Source organism: Taudactylus pleione, unplaced genomic scaffold (assembly GCF_031769625.1).
Source record: "Taudactylus pleione unplaced genomic scaffold, aTauple2 ptg000405l, whole genome shotgun sequence".
NCBI classification, from domain to species: Eukaryota; Metazoa; Chordata; class Amphibia; order Anura; family Myobatrachidae; genus Taudactylus; species Taudactylus pleione.
The window spans coordinates 295,058-310,640 of NW_028284807.1; the positions used below are offsets into that span (position 1 = coordinate 295,058).

The window sequence follows — 15,583 nt, forward strand, 5'->3', positions numbered from 1 at the left end:
GCAGAGCCATTTGACACTGAGCATGTTTAGGTCAATATCTGAACAAGAAACTCTATGGTCAAGACCCTTCGTAGTTGGTAGTTTTCACTGTGGTCATACTACGGTAGATGTATAACATGCGGCTTCATGCAAAATAAAAATCCCTCCGTAAAATCCACAGTGACGATTGTTACACATCAACTGACCACATTTATAAACTGTGAGACGCATATGTGATCTGTTTACTACAATGTAGATGTGGATGACAATATGTGGGTCGCACCACCCGTTCACTTAAAAAGCGGTTATTAGGACACCGGAGAAATATGGAGAATAAAGTTGCAACACACTGTATATCTCAACAGAATCGGTATGTAAAGCCGGTGGCTGTTTAGCTGCCGGATCCAATACCGACAGTGGCGGATCGAAATCCTGACAGCAGGATTATCGTAACCCGTTTTTTTTTTTCATTAGTACATTGTCACTTTTATTAATTCTTTTTGCTGTGATATGTGACCATAAGAAATTATACTGATTGGGGATATTTCTATTGTAAATCTGCCCCAGAGAAGAGATGCAGAAATACACTCACTTAGTTTAATTTCCAGGAAATGGTTTGTACTTATGATAAATTCACTGACAGAGGCTTCACGGCCACCAATGAGAAAGTGAAATAGCAGCTCAGTGACTGGTTGCTGGGGAGGGAGAATGAAGGAACTGCAATAAAACAAACACTGCTTATAGAATATAGACACTGGATAGATAGACGTACGACGGCTGGTAAGCTCTCTCTGTTGTCTGTGGCTGTATCTTATATTGTTAAGCTGGATACACATCTAAAGATTATCTGTCCAACCAACCAACTAGCTGATTGGTTGGAATGAAAACCTGGTAACGTATGGGAGTAACTGATAATCATCAATTTGCTCCTAAATGCCGGAAAATGGACAAAAACTGTTGTTTGAACAAATTGTTTAGATCAAACATTTAACAAACTTGTCTGACGTCATTTTCATCTGTTTTCTGGCATTTAGGAGCAAATTGCTGATCATCAGTTACTCCCATACGTTACTAGATTTTCATCCCAATCAATCAATTAGTTGGACAAATAATCTTTAGATGTGTGGCCAGCTTTACAATGTGTCACTGGGTTGAATGTATAGAATAATGCATATGTATTGGAGCTGTACTAAGCTTTGGATAGTGATAAATTGGAAAGTGATAAACTACCAACCATTCAGCTCCTAATTGTCATGGTACCGGCTTTGTTTAAAAAATGAGTTAGGAGCTGATTGGTTGGTAGTTTATCTCTCTCCAATTTATCACTTTTCAGAACTTAGTACATCTGCCCTTAGTGAGTGGCCTCTTCCTGTAATAGTCAGATATAAGGGACCATGTTACATACTGTACAATCCAGGAAGGGTAAATGGAGAGTCCCTGGTGCTGGCTGGGGATCATGATCCGTTCCCACAGTTTGGGAGCTGGGCCTCTGGGCCTTAGTGCTAGGGAGTGTGGTCAGGAGTGTGGTCAGGAGTGTGGTCAGGAGTGTGGTCAGGAGTGTGGTCAGGAGTGTGTGGTGAGCCCGGCCCTGCCATATGCAGATGCTCCCTCTTGTACTGTATATCACCGATTACACTACTTTGTATAGTTTTCAGGTGCTTCAAGGTTTTATGTAATAGTGTGTTTTGTTTAAGTTTGTGCGGTGTACTGTGGAGTTTTTTTTTATGATCATTTTTTGTTTTTATGTAGACAGTGGACTCACATTATCCAGGACTCACATTATCCAGGACTGAGGTTCCCCAGCAGCCTGTGATTATCGGGCAGGATGACATCCACAAAGTCTATGGTGAGATTAAGTTACTGCTGAGTAACTTGGAACATGGGGAGTATGTATGGGGCAAATCACTAACGGGGGCCAGACTCTGTATGGGAGGAAGGATAAGAGTGACTGCAGGTGGAGGCTGGCTGGGGGTGAGAATAATACCCCTTTTACACCGGAGCTAAAAACCGGGTTTTTGAAGGGTTAACCCAGGCAGCCCCCTGGTGTAAAAGGGCAGATGGTTGGATCGCCGGGTCGAGTGACCCGGCAATCCAACCCAGGTAACTAGCAGGGTTTAACACGGGCGTAGCCCGTGAAACCCTGCTATGGGAACATCGCACTCCGGGTCACGATGACCTGGAGTGCGCTGCTAGCCGGCCGATTGGTCCGGCTTCAGTGGCGCTTGGAGATGACGTCATCTCCAAGCGTCCACTTTCACTCCGCAAAAGCCGGGTCTATGCAGACCCGACTGCGGTGTGAGCGGCGCTGACTCGGGAATATCCCGAGTCAGCTCCGGCAAAATTCCGGGTCTGATCCGGATAGGAACTTTGTTCCAACTCCGGGTCAGACCCGGAATTTAGGTGGAAAAGGGGTATAAGAGTGACTGGTGGAGGCTGGCTGGGGGTGAGGATGGCTGGGGGTGAGCATAAGAGTGACTGCAGGTGGAGGCTGGCAGGGAGTGAGGATAAGAGTGACTGCAGGTGGAGGATGGCTGGGGGTGAGGATAAGAGTGACTGCAGGTGGAGGCTGGCTGGGGGTGAGGATAAGAGTGACTGCAGGTGGAGGCTGGCTGGGGGTGAGGATAAGAGTGACTGCAGGTGGAGGCTGGCTGGGGGTGAGGATAAGAGTGACTGCAGGTGGAGGCTGGCTGGGGGTGAGGATAAGAGTGACTGCAGGTGGAGGCTGGCTGGGGGTAAGGATGAGAGTGACAGCAGGTGGAGGTTGGCTGGGGGTGAGAATAAGAGTGACTGCAGGTGGAGGCTGGCTGGGGGTGAGGATAAGAGTGACTGCAAGTGGAGGCTGGCTGGGGGTGAGGATAAGAGTGGCTGCAGGTGGAGGCTGGCTGGGGATGAGGATGGCTGGGAGTGAGGATAAGAGTGACTGCAAGTGGAGGCTGGCTGGGGATGAGGATGGCTGGGAGTGAGGATAACAGTGACTGCAGGAGGAGGCTGGCTGGGGGTGAGGATAAGAGTGACTGCAGGTGGAGGCTGGCTGGGGGTGAGGATAAGTGACTGCAGGTGGAGGCTGGCTGTGGGTGAGGCTGGCTGGGGGTGAGGATAAGAGTGACTGCAGGTGGAGGCTGGCTTGGGGTGAGGATGGCTGGGGGTGAGGATAAGAGTGACTGCAGGTGGAGGCTGGCTGGGGGTGAGGATGGCTGGGGGTGAGGATAAGAGTGACTGCAGGTGGAGGCTGGCTGGGGGTGAGGATAAGAGTGACTGCAGGTGGAGGCTGGCAGGGAGTGAGGATAAGAGTGACTGCAGGTGGAGGCTGGCTGGGGGTGAGGATAAGAGTGACTGCAGGTGGAGGCTGGCTGGGGGTGAGGATAAGAGTGACTGCAGGTGGAGGCTGGCTGGGGGTGAGGATAAGAGTGACTGCAGGTGGAGGCTGGCTGGGAGTGAGGATAAGAGTGACTGCAGGTGGAGGCTGGCTGGGGGTGAGGATAAGAATGACTGCGGGTGGAGGCTGGCTTGAGGTGAGGATAAGAGTGACTGCGGGTGGAGGCTGGCTGGGGGTGAGGATAAGAGTGACTGCAGGTGGAGGCTGGCTGGGGATGAGGATAAGAGTGACTGCAGGTGGAGGCTGGCTTGGGGTGAGGATAAGAGTGACTGCAGGTGGAGGCTGGCTGGGGATGAGGATAAGAGTGACTGCAGGTGGAGGCTGGCTGGGGATGAGGATAAGAGTGACTGCAGGTGGAGGCTGGCTGGGAGTGAGGATAAGAGTGACTGCGGGTGGAGGCTGGCTGTGGTTGAGGATAAGAGTGACTGCGGGTGGAGGCTGGCTGGAGGTGAGGATAAGAGTGACTGCAGGTGGAGGCTGGCTGGGGATGAGGATAAGAGTGACTGCAGGTGGAGGCTGGCTGGGGATGAGGATAAGAGTGACTGCAGGTGGAGGCTGGCTGGGGATGAGGATAAGAGTGACTGCAGGTGGAGGCTGGCTGGGAGTGAGGATAAGAGTGACTGCAGGTGGAGGCTGGCTGGGGGTGAGGATAAGAGTGACTGCGGCTGGAGGTTGGCTGGGGGTGAGGATAAGAGTGACTGCAGGTGGAGGCTGGCTGGGGGTGAGGATAAGAGTGACTGCAGGTGGAGGCTGGCTGGGGGTGAAGACGGAGGTGTGGCTCATACAATGTTATGCTATGAGGGATTTGTGAGTGACCCTGGATGGATATAGGATGACCCCTTCCCTTTGTAATGCTGAGGTTATTTGCTTGAAGCGGAGCCATGAGGCATTAAGGCGGCTCGGATGTATGAAAGTTAATAATATGTTAAAACCTAAGAAAGCTCCAATTTCCGGAGGTTTATCACAATACATACAGATCCTCATATGTATTGTAATGGGGATATCCACTCAGTGGCATAATTTCATCCCAGATGCCCGGAAGCAAGTTATAACCCCACTAATCATCTAACAAAATAGAAAAGGAAAAGCAGTATGAGGCTGATAGGTGCACTCAGGGGGTCTTAAAACATAACTTAATTTAGTTTAGTAATAAAGGCAGATTATTATTAAAAACGCATAGATTGCGATAAAGATAGAAATCTGAGAGTTAAAAACTTTTGTCCACTGTGTATGTTTTGATTATTTGTTTATTCACTGTATTTTATTCATTCCCTGTATATTCTTTATTCACTGTGTATTACAGCTAGATTCAAGAATTTAATATCCATTTTATCCTATTATTGGAATATTAAATAATTGGATATGTAGCTTGAATTGTTGTTATTTTAAATATTGAAATACAACTATAGTTTCTATACAGAGGTCTTTTTGTACTGTGTACCATTAACTCCCCTTTTTATACTGTGTATCATTTGTAATTAGAGCAGAGAATGTTGTTATATAATCAGTATTTATGTATCAATACATTAATAGTTATTTCTTAGTTTATATATAGTCTGCTCCTACTTTGTATCTGTACTTTCTTCCCACATAAGCAAACAAGTGGTCCTTTAGGCGGTTTGCTTTGCTCTCTGCATTATTCGTTAAACATTTAATGTGACTCAGAGAGTTGTGGTTTATCCCAGTCACACTTCACAGACAGTCTTCAGATACCCAAATGCTACAGTAGCCACTGATTACTTATGGTGCATACACACGATCAGATTTTTTCTTCAGATATGGACGATAACGATTTAAAAATTGTTCAGTCGTTCATATCTGAAGGAAAATCGTTCATATCTGACATGCCTGAACGATGGACGATCAACGATGCGCGTTCCCGTTTGTCAGATAACGATATCTGACATCTGATGGGTTTGCAGTCAGACTTGGACGATTCCATTCATTTTAATGCAGTCAAAAATCGTTCAATCGTTCAAATCGTTCAAATCGTTCAAAACTTTGGTAAAATCGTTCAAATCGTTCAATCGTTCAATCGTTCATCTGACAAATCTGACAAGTCTGACAAATCTGACCGTGTGTACGCTCCATTAATGAACGATTTTTATGAACTACAAACGATTTTTGCATATTCCCTTAATGAAAATCGTTCAGTTGACAAGTCTGACTGAACTACAAACTACAAACTACAAACGTGAACGCGCATGAACGATAATCGTTCATCATTTTACTCAGGAAGTGAACGATTTTTTCAAACGATTATCGTTAAACTATATCGTTTAACGATAATCGGTCAAAAAATCGTTGTGTGTGTATGCAGCTTCAAACTTCAAGGGAGTAATTGTAAATCGCAGATGACTGAGCCGCAGATGATTAGTTAACTTTGAACAGACGGCTCCTATATAATATCACTTTAACCTGCATCTGTCTGTGTCAGTAAATGACAAAACGCACTTTCTTCATTATGTTGTGTACTACCTATACATATTTTTAGGGGGTAGCATCCAATTAAAATTATATTTTAAAATTACAATCACTAATCGTTGATGAAAGTATTCTGTTTAATGTGTGCCCCAAAAAGCTGTTCTTTTGTCTTTGCTTTCTTGCAAAGAATAAGGAAAATAAGTTGAGATACTTAAATATTGGGAGCACTACCAAGCAAAAGCTGTACTGTACATGTTCCTTATAGCTATTATGTTGGGATTTATCTGATACTTAATTGTAAACTGATCTTGTGCGGACTCGGCTTTTGTATATGGAAGTTACAATTTATATGTTGAGCTACACTTATGGGCAGTCGGTGTTTCAGACAGCTGTCTTCCCGTGTACATCTTCTCTCATTCAGAGACCTGATCCTGCTATCTGTAATTAGTAGTTTGCTGATAATGATCATAAAACTGCTTATGTCTCGCTGATCTCCCCACCATATAGTTATACTCTGTACAGTGGAGTAACTTCATCCCAGGTGCCCGGAGGCAAGATAAATGTTGGTGCCCCCCCCCCCAAATTAAAACTGCCCCCCCCAGCCCAAGCTGCAGCCACCCCCCTTTGCAGTTCCTTTTATACAATGCCCCCAGTAGTGGTCCCCCTGTGCAGTGCCCTCAGTAGAAGTCCCCCTATGCAGTGCCCGCCTATGCAGTGCCCTCAGTAGAAGTCCGCCTATGCAGTGCCCACCTATGTAGTGCCCCCAGTAGTGGTCCCCCTATGTAGTGCCCCCAGTAGTAAGGCCCTTTTAGTGCTCCCAATAGTAAGGCCCTTTTAGTGCTCCCAATAGTAAGGCCCCCTGTAGTGCCCCATATGATGCCCCCAGTAGTAAGGCCCCTGTAATGCCCCCTGTAGTGCCCCCATATGATGCCGCCAGTAGTAAACTCCTTGTAGTAAGCCCCCTGTAATAAGCCCCCAGTATTAAACCCCCTGTAATGCCCCCAGTATTAAGCCCCCTGTAATGCCCCCAGTAGTAAGCCCCCTGTAATGCCCCCAGTAGTAAGCCCCCTGTAATGCCCCCAGTAGTAAGCCCCCTGTAATACCCCCAGTATTGAGCCCCCTGTAGTGCCCCAGTATTAAGCTCCCTGTAGTGCCCCCAGTAGTAAGCCCCTGTAATGCCCCCAGTAGTAAGCCCCCTGTAATACCCCCAGTATTGAGCCCCCTGTAGTGCCCCAGTATTAAACTCCCTGTAGTGCCCCCAGTATTAAGCCCCTTGCAGTGCTCCCAGTAGTATGCCCCCTGTAATGCACCCAGTATTGTGTCCCCCCACCCGGGCGCGTATACACACACATACAAAAAAAAACCCTTACCTTAAAGCCCGCTCCAGTGCCTGCTGCCTTCCATCCCCGGCGCCCGCTCCTCTCAGAACTCTGGGGGTGATGTCATGACGTCACTCCCACAGTACACTGTGGGACCCGGAGCTCAGGAGTGAGCTCCGGCTGCCGCTTGCGCCAGGGAGGGGAGGGGGAGAGAAGGAGCGGGCGCCCACTGGTAACACACTCAGCGGGCGCCCGGCAAATGGAGGGTGCAGGGGGTGCGACACTGGAGGTGGAGCGCCGATCAGCGGCGCTCCTTCTCCAAGCAGCTCCTCCTCAGCAGTGGCCGGCCCGGATGACAATGGAGCCAGGTGCCCCCTTCAGGGCTGGCGCCCGGCGGCAAATGACTCCATTGTCTCCGGGAGTTCCGCCACTGACTCTGTAGTGGAAGAACGGTTTATCCGTAGTGGTAGTGCGGTTTAAAACTACATACACAGATCAATACTTCACTTAGCTTGTGCATTTAGCCGCTTATAATTCCTCAAGCTTCCCCTCTATGGGGGGTATTCAATTTGGAGCAAAAAGTCCGTGCTGGACTTTTTGCTCCACATCGGAGATTTTCCAGGGATAAAGTATCGGGCGCGTGCCTGCTTTATCCCCATATTCAATTTAAAATGAGCGAAAACGGGACCGGGTGAAACCAGGATCTGCAAAAAAAACAAGAATTTTCCGGAAATGTGCCTGGGACCCCCCTAAAGATGTCTAGACATGGGGGATTACTATGGGTACTCCCAATTTTACCTGCTGAAAGAAGTCGGGGTTTCTAATAGCTGCGGCAGGTGCATATTTGCGGCTATGAAGAATAGCACTTAAAAATTTTTTTTTATAAAAATAACTATTACTATCAAATTTTGGGTATATGAAAAACATTTTTTTAAATCCCTAAAAGGATTTTTTTAAAATTCTGCAAAAATGCACCTGCCTCCCGTAATGAAGAAAACACCTGCCGCATACTTGGGGACCCATCTGAATTTAATTTGGCTATTTTAGAAGTGTGTTCCCTAATTATTATTTTTTGAAAACCCCAAAATTACAGTTAATTTTTTGGGGTGTCCTGATTTTTTTTTTAAACTCTTTTTGACATAGTTTATTTTTAAATGACATTCCCAGGGGTGCAGGCTATTTTTTTTAAGCCTGCACCCCTAAACCCCAATTCTGCACTTTTTTTCGCCACCTATTTCAGTGGTGAAAAGTTATCCCCTCTTTTTTCAAAGACTTTTCGAACCTGCGAAAAGTCTTTGAAATTGAATACGGGGATAATTGAAATAGGTGAAAATGACGCTGCCTAATTGAATACCCCCCTTAGTTGTACTCTACAAAGGGAGTGCAGCTTCCAACTATATACACGGACAAGAAGAAGAAAAGTATTCCTGCGTGGGGCACTCATGGATCGCAGTATAAATAAACAATAATGTTTACAGAAAATTTGGAATGTAATAAAATTAAAATATAACTTGTAATAATAGATCTTAAAATATTGCCAGCAAAATATAGCTACATAAAAACACAAAGTGAAACTGAAAATAAAAATAAAATATTTGCTGATGATCTCAAGACTCCAATGTTATCACTATTCTACCTCAAAAGTGTGTATATGATTCCAAATATGATATACAATTGTATATTACCACTATATATAATAAACCTCATAAAGGGTCCTCTATTCAGGCCGACTATTATAGATAAAAGGTGTGTAATATTGATATCATATATTGGTTTGTGTGTTAATGACCATGTTAAATATACTCGGTTGGCATAAACTGGGGATAAATTGATACAATATAGAGCAGTAGTAATATAATTTAATTATTTGCCCAACTCACTCAGCTTAACAAATTATACTCCTCTATGTCCTTTTGTCCCAGTCCAATGACTGGGCAATTTCTCCTTTATATAGAGGCTTCCCCTATATAAATATCAGGGGTTCATGGTGTTGATGTTCAAATCGCAACACTATATATGGTATCTGTTTTATATCATTGGTTATTCGCTCATTATAAAACTTCCAAATGTAATGTATTAATATCTTACTACATTGTCAGTATAATCATCAGGATAGGCCTAGTGGTCATATTGGTTTTTCTACATAGCGTATATAATTGTTTGCGATTTATAATACTGACATTTATGCTCTTAAATACACCGCTCACATCAGCACTTAATCCTGGCTCATACATTAATCATACTTTTGTGAAAAGCTCAATATACAGACATATTAGGAGGAGTTATATAGTATCTATTTAGTATCATTCATTAGCCACCCTTTACAATGTTGCCAAATATAGTGCAATCATGTTTCACAGCGCTATGAGTGTAAATGTCAGGATTAGCCTAATAGTAATCCTTCCAGCGTTCTTAGATGGCTATTATTACTGACACTGATAGAAGCAGCCTGTTGTATACTGCTTAGCCCAGAACTCAACCTAACGTCATTGGTACTAATGTACATATACTCATTTGAACATTAGAATATATTCAGTAAGAGTGAGATCAATCATGTACACAACAGCAGTGTGTGCCGCGTGCCACGCGTCCTCTGATGGGCGATTCACTTAATTGCTTAATCATAGAGTCAACCCGTTCACCAGGTTGACAGATCTCATATACCGATGATTAGCCAATTAAATGCCTTGTTAGTTGATTGGCACTTCTTACAGCCAATTAGCATAAAACCTTTTGATTGGCTCTTAAGAAAGTCAATCAGACTTGCCTGTCAGTTCCCTTAATGGCTAAATAGTCTACAGTGATAACGTCCTTAGTAAATAAACCATGTGGAATGATTCTTTGATATTAGTCAAGTAAAATAGTAATATCCTACTGAAGTTTCATCAATAGGGAATTTATATTATTATTAATAGTAGAAGGGATCTAGTAACCATAATACATTTTATCAATCGTCATACTATATATAAAATTCTATTTTTTCTAGCATGTATCATATCTTTGCTGCACATTAAATGGGTATATACCAATTACAATACCCCATGATTGTGTTGGATATTTCCCTAATCACCATGTTATAAGCCTAAAGTAACTATTGCAAAACACTATATTAAGCCATTCAATCTAGAGTGGTCCATATACTATATATCCTCATATATTATTAAATAACTACATATTTCATATATTTAATTAGTTTATAATATTAAATATTGTCGTGATGACCCTATACCTAATGTGTATAATAAAAATTAGTGATCATTATTCCCTATACCTACAATAGACTAATGTATATCGATTTATAGTAATAATCAATTATAATATTAATGTGAAGATATCCAGTGATGGGTGTATTGTGATCCACGTGAATAAGGAAAATGTGTGTTTATGTATAAACATATAAGTAAAATAATCCCGTGAGGAAATCCCGATTGGCAAGAAATGCGTCAGAGAACTAAACTAGTGGATTTTTTTCTTGATCACCACAACAAGTCCTGGTCCTGTGACACTTACCTCCACAAGGACGCACGCAGTGGACGGGTTAAAGTCTGCCATTTGGGTGACTGCACAGAGGAGGGCTAGACATAGCCTGACCCACAGACACCTCGATCTGCCAGCATGCTGCTGCGGGACATTGGAGGTAGCAGCTCAGCAGACCCCATCCAACAGTCGGTCCTTTGCGTCATCTGCCACAGCACTGTGTAGGAATTGCTCCTCGCTTGACATTATTATTATTATTATTATTATCCTTTATTTATATGGCGCCACAAGGGTTCTGCAGCGCCTTACATAGTACAGAAACATAGTACAGAAACATAGTACATAGACATAGTACAGAAACATAGTACATAAACATAGTACATAAACATAGTACATAAACATAGTACATAAACATAGTACATAGACATAGTACAGAAACATAGTACAGAAACATAGTACATAAACATAGTACATAGACATAGTACATAGACATAGTACATAAACATAGTACAGAAACATAGTACATAGACATAGTACATAGACATAGTACATAGACATAGTACAGAAACATAGTACAGAAACATAGTACATAGACATAGTACAGAAACATAGTACAGAAACATAGTACAGAAACATAGTACATAGACATAGTACAGAAACATAGTACATAGACATAGTACAGAAACATAGTACATAGACATAGTACAGAAACATAGTACAGAAACATAGTACAGAAACATAGTACATAAACATAGTACATAGACATAGTACATAAACATAGTACATAGACATAGTACATAGACATAGTACATAGACATAGTACATAAACATAGTACATAGACATAGTACATAAACATAGTACATAAACAGTTGAACAGAACAAGAAAACAGTGTCATACAGTTTAAGATACTACAAGACAAGTACATGGTATATAAACACGGCTGCAACAGAAGCAGGATGGCAAAAGTCACGGGTTAGGTGCTTTTGAGTATAGAGCAGATAGTATAAGTAAAGAAAGGATAAGCACAAGAGGATAGAGGGCCCTGCTCGTGAGAGCTGACATACGGAACATTGCAATCTGCAAGTCTATTGCCGCAAATTAGCGCAGACGGCAGCACAAAAAAATGCCATCCGGCGGCCGAGCAATAGTGCGTCACCAACCGCAAATGAGCACAGAAAAAGTGCATGCTCTTCTGCCACGAGACGAACAGGGCCTGCAGACTGCCACGTTGTCTCTATCATGAGGTATGAACCGCAGACCTGGTTATTTATTACCAGTTTCTTATATAGCGCAGCATATTCCGTTGCGCTTTACAATTGGAATGAGATAGATGGAGAATGAGGCGCGTTGGTGAGGACATATTGTATACATTACACTCACTGTGAGATATTTATTTCACTAAGGGGCCTATTCATTAAACCTAAAAATTCTCTGGAGATAATTAGCTTTAGAACTCTCATGGAGTTCTAGCTAATTATAGGTGGAATTCATCATTCCATCTCTCCATAAGTATCTATTCCGGTACCTGTCATTTTTGCGATGACAGCTTTTCGGGAAATAGATACTTTTCCTGCCTACAATACCTTATCGCGTCTGGAAACAGTGCTGCGCATGCTCTGTTACATCTGTAATACCAGCGCATGCGCAGCACTGCCTACAGATGCGTTAAGTTTGTGTACCCCCCTGACCCCCCTCTCTCCTCCGCTCACCTCCCCCCCCCCGACTTAACTGTCCGCGCAGCAGCCTCCGGCTCCGTCCTGCTGCGCTGTCATGTGGTTTCCCAGCAGACCACATGACAGATTAGAAAAAAAAAAAACCTTTATTTTTTTTGTCTAAACTTTCTTGTGCTCTGCTGGGGAGCACACATGACAGTCCAGCCTCCGGAGCCTGAGGACGGAGCAGAGCGCCGGAGGGGGGACCTGCACACGTGGATACAGGTAAGTTTAACCTGCTATTCGCCACCTCACAGTGGCGAATAGTAACTGCATCAAATTCCGAAAATTGATAATTTTCGGAATTTGATGAATACCATAATTTCCACATCCCCATACTAATGTACTAATGTACTAATACTAATGTATGGGGAGTGTGGAAATTAACGCAGGGGAACTTAGCAAGGAGATATCTGTGATATCTCCTGTGCTAAGTGGCTACATGAATACCAAAATAACGTTATTTAAGGAAAATGTCCTTAAAAACGTAATTTTAGTGTTGAATAGGCCCCTAAATCTGCACTGAAACTGATAGTGGAAAACTGTCATAAATTCCCCAATTTTATTTCTAAACAGTTGTCATCAGTGTTCGGCAGGAATCAGGTCGGGAATTACTGTTTACATTTGCTATATCATCTATCTGGATAAGATATTTTTTGAAAGTCACAATACTTCCGCTCGTGGAACTTTTAACAGATTTTAAGTTCCATGCTCACATGCATGGGATTATAACCATCTCTGCCCATACATTTAGCATCTGAGACCCCAGCTGCTACACAAGGTTAATGTGGTGATCTTAATACATATATTACTCATTGTTTTGTCACAGTGTTGTTATGTGTTTTTTAAACATTTTACATATGTATTTATAATTGTTACATTGGCCAAAGATGTTTGTTTTATATTATTAAATTTGTATATTCTGTCCACTGTAGTGATTTTTATGATTTATTTTTAATTCTTATTTCTGGTACAATTTTAATTTAGCTTTCTATATTCATTATTGATTCAGCTTTTAGGTGTTACACAGAGCTGTTGTTCATTGTTTTTTTGTGTTTCCTTTTGGTTTACTACCACAAACAGCTACGTGGAAACACTTATAAACATAATTAAGATTTTTTTTTTAGTGTTCCATTCTTCAGCGCCATTGGTTATAGATTTCTGCTTTGTTTTTCTAAGGAAGATTGTGGTGGATATCGGGGGTCATGTAGGCAGTGCAGTGTTTGGTATGGAGGAGCCAGGGGGATAGTACAAACAGCAGGGGGATAGTGTTTGGTAAGGAAGGGTCAGGGAAGTAGTGTAGATAGGTAGTGGTGAGTACGGAGGGGTCAGGGATGTAGTGCAAACAAATAGTGACGAGTACGGAGAGGTCAGGGAGGTAGTGCATAAAGGTAATAGTGTGTATGGAGGGGTCAGGGAGGTAGTGTAGATAGGTAGTGGTGAGTATGGAGGGGACAGGGAGGTAGTGCAGATAGGTAGTGGTGAGTATGGAGGGGTCAGGGAGGTAGAGCAGATAGGTAGTGGTGAGTATGGAGGAGTCAGGGAGGTAGTACAGATAGATAGTGGTGAGTATGGAGGGGTCAGGGAGGTAGTGCAGAGAGAGAGTGTTTGGTAAAGGGGTCAGGGACGTAGTGCAGATAGGTAGTAGAGAGTATGGAGGGGTCAGGGAGGTAGTACAGATAGGTAGTGGTGAGTATGGAGGAGTCAGGGAGGTAGTACAGATAGGTAGTGGTGAGTATGGAGGAGTCAGGGAGGTAGTGCAGATAGGTAGTGGTGAGTATGGAGGGGTCAGGGGGGGTAGTTCAGATAGGTAGTGGTGAGTATGGAGAGGTCAGGGAGGTAGTGCAGATAGGTAGTGGTGAGTATGGAGGAGTCAGGGAGGTAGTGCAGATAGGTAGTGGTGAGTATGGAGGGGGCAGGGAGGTAGTGTAGATAGGTAGTGGTGAGTATGGAGGGGTCAGGGAGGTAGAGCAGATAGGTAGTGGTGAGTATGGAGGAGACAGGGAGGTAGTACAGATAGGTAGTGGTGAGTATGGAGGGGTCAGGGAGGTAGTGCAGAGAGAGAGTGTTTGGTAAAGGGGTCAGGGACGTAGTGCAGATAGGTAGTAGAGAGTATGGAGGGGTCAGGGAGGTAGTGCAGATAGGTAGTGGTGAGTATGGAGGGGTCAGGGACGTAGTGCAGATAGGTAGTGGTGAGTATGGAGCGGTCAGGGAGGTAGTACAGATAGGTAGTGGTGAGTATGGAGGAGTCAGGGAGGTAGTGGAGATAGGTAGTGGTGAGTATGGAGGAGTCAGGGAGGTAGTGCAGATAGGTAGTGGTGAGTATGGAGGGGTCAGGGAGGTAGTGCAGATAGGTAGTGGTGAGTATGGAGGGGTCAGGGAGGTAGAGCAGATAGGTAGTGGTGAGTATGGAGGAGTCAGGGAGGTAGTACAGATAGGTAGTGGTGAGTATGGAGGGGTCAGGGAGGTAGAGCAGATAGGTAGTGGTGAGTATGGAGGAGTCAGGGAGGTAGTACAGATAGGTAGTGGTGAGTATGGAGGGGTCAGGGAGGTAGTGCAGAGAGAGAGTGTTTGGTAAAGGGGTCAGGGACGTAGTGCAGATAGGTAGTAGAGAGTATGGAGGGGTCAGGGAGGTAGTGCAGATAGGTAGTGGTGAGTATGGAGGGGTCAGGGACGTAGTGCAGATAGGTAGTGGTGAGTATGGAGGGGTCAGGGAGGTAGTGCAGATAGATAGTGGGGAGTATGGAGGTGTCAGGGAGGTAGTGCAGAGAGATAGTGTTTGGTAAAGGGGTCAGGGACATAGTGCAGATAGGTAGTGGTGAGTATGGAGGGGTCAGGGAGGTAGTGCAGATAGGTAGTAGAGAGTATGGAGGGGTCAGGGAGGTAGTGCAGAGAGAGAGTGTTTGGTAAAGGGGTCAGGGACGTAGTGCAGATAGGTAGTAGAGAGTACGGAGGGGTCAGGGAGGTAGTGCAGATAGGTAGTAGAGAGTATGGAGGGGTCAGGGAGGTAGTGCAGATAGGTAGTGGTGAGTATGGAGGGGTCAGGGACGTAGTGCAGATAGGTAGTGGTGAGTATGGAGGGGTCAGGGACGTAGTGCAGATAGGTAGTGGTGAGTATGGAGGGGTCAGGGAGGTAGTGCAGATAGGTAGTGGTGAGTATGGAGGGGTCAGGTATGTAGTGCAGATAGGTAGTGGTGAGTATGGAGGGATCAGGGAGGTAGTACAGATAGGTAGTGGTGAGTATGGAGGGGTCAGGGAGGTAGTACAGATAGGTAGTGGTGAGTATGGAGCGGT

At 44.2% G+C, this 15,583-nt stretch overlaps 1 protein-coding gene across 1 annotated transcript in view; it reads left to right on the forward strand.

Moving 5' to 3' along the window:
- Positions 1–1,778: 1,778 nt before the first annotated feature.
- LOC148506416 (V-set domain containing T-cell activation inhibitor 1-like) overlaps positions 1,779–15,583 on the forward strand; it is a 123,377-nt gene continuing 109,572 nt past the window's right edge. The window contains exon 1 of the mRNA XM_088446788.1: positions 1,779–1,825. Coding sequence (XP_088302914.1) covers positions 1,805–1,825 — 21 coding nt within the window. The 5' untranslated portion in view covers positions 1,779–1,804. The remainder of the gene's footprint in view (positions 1,826–15,583) is intronic.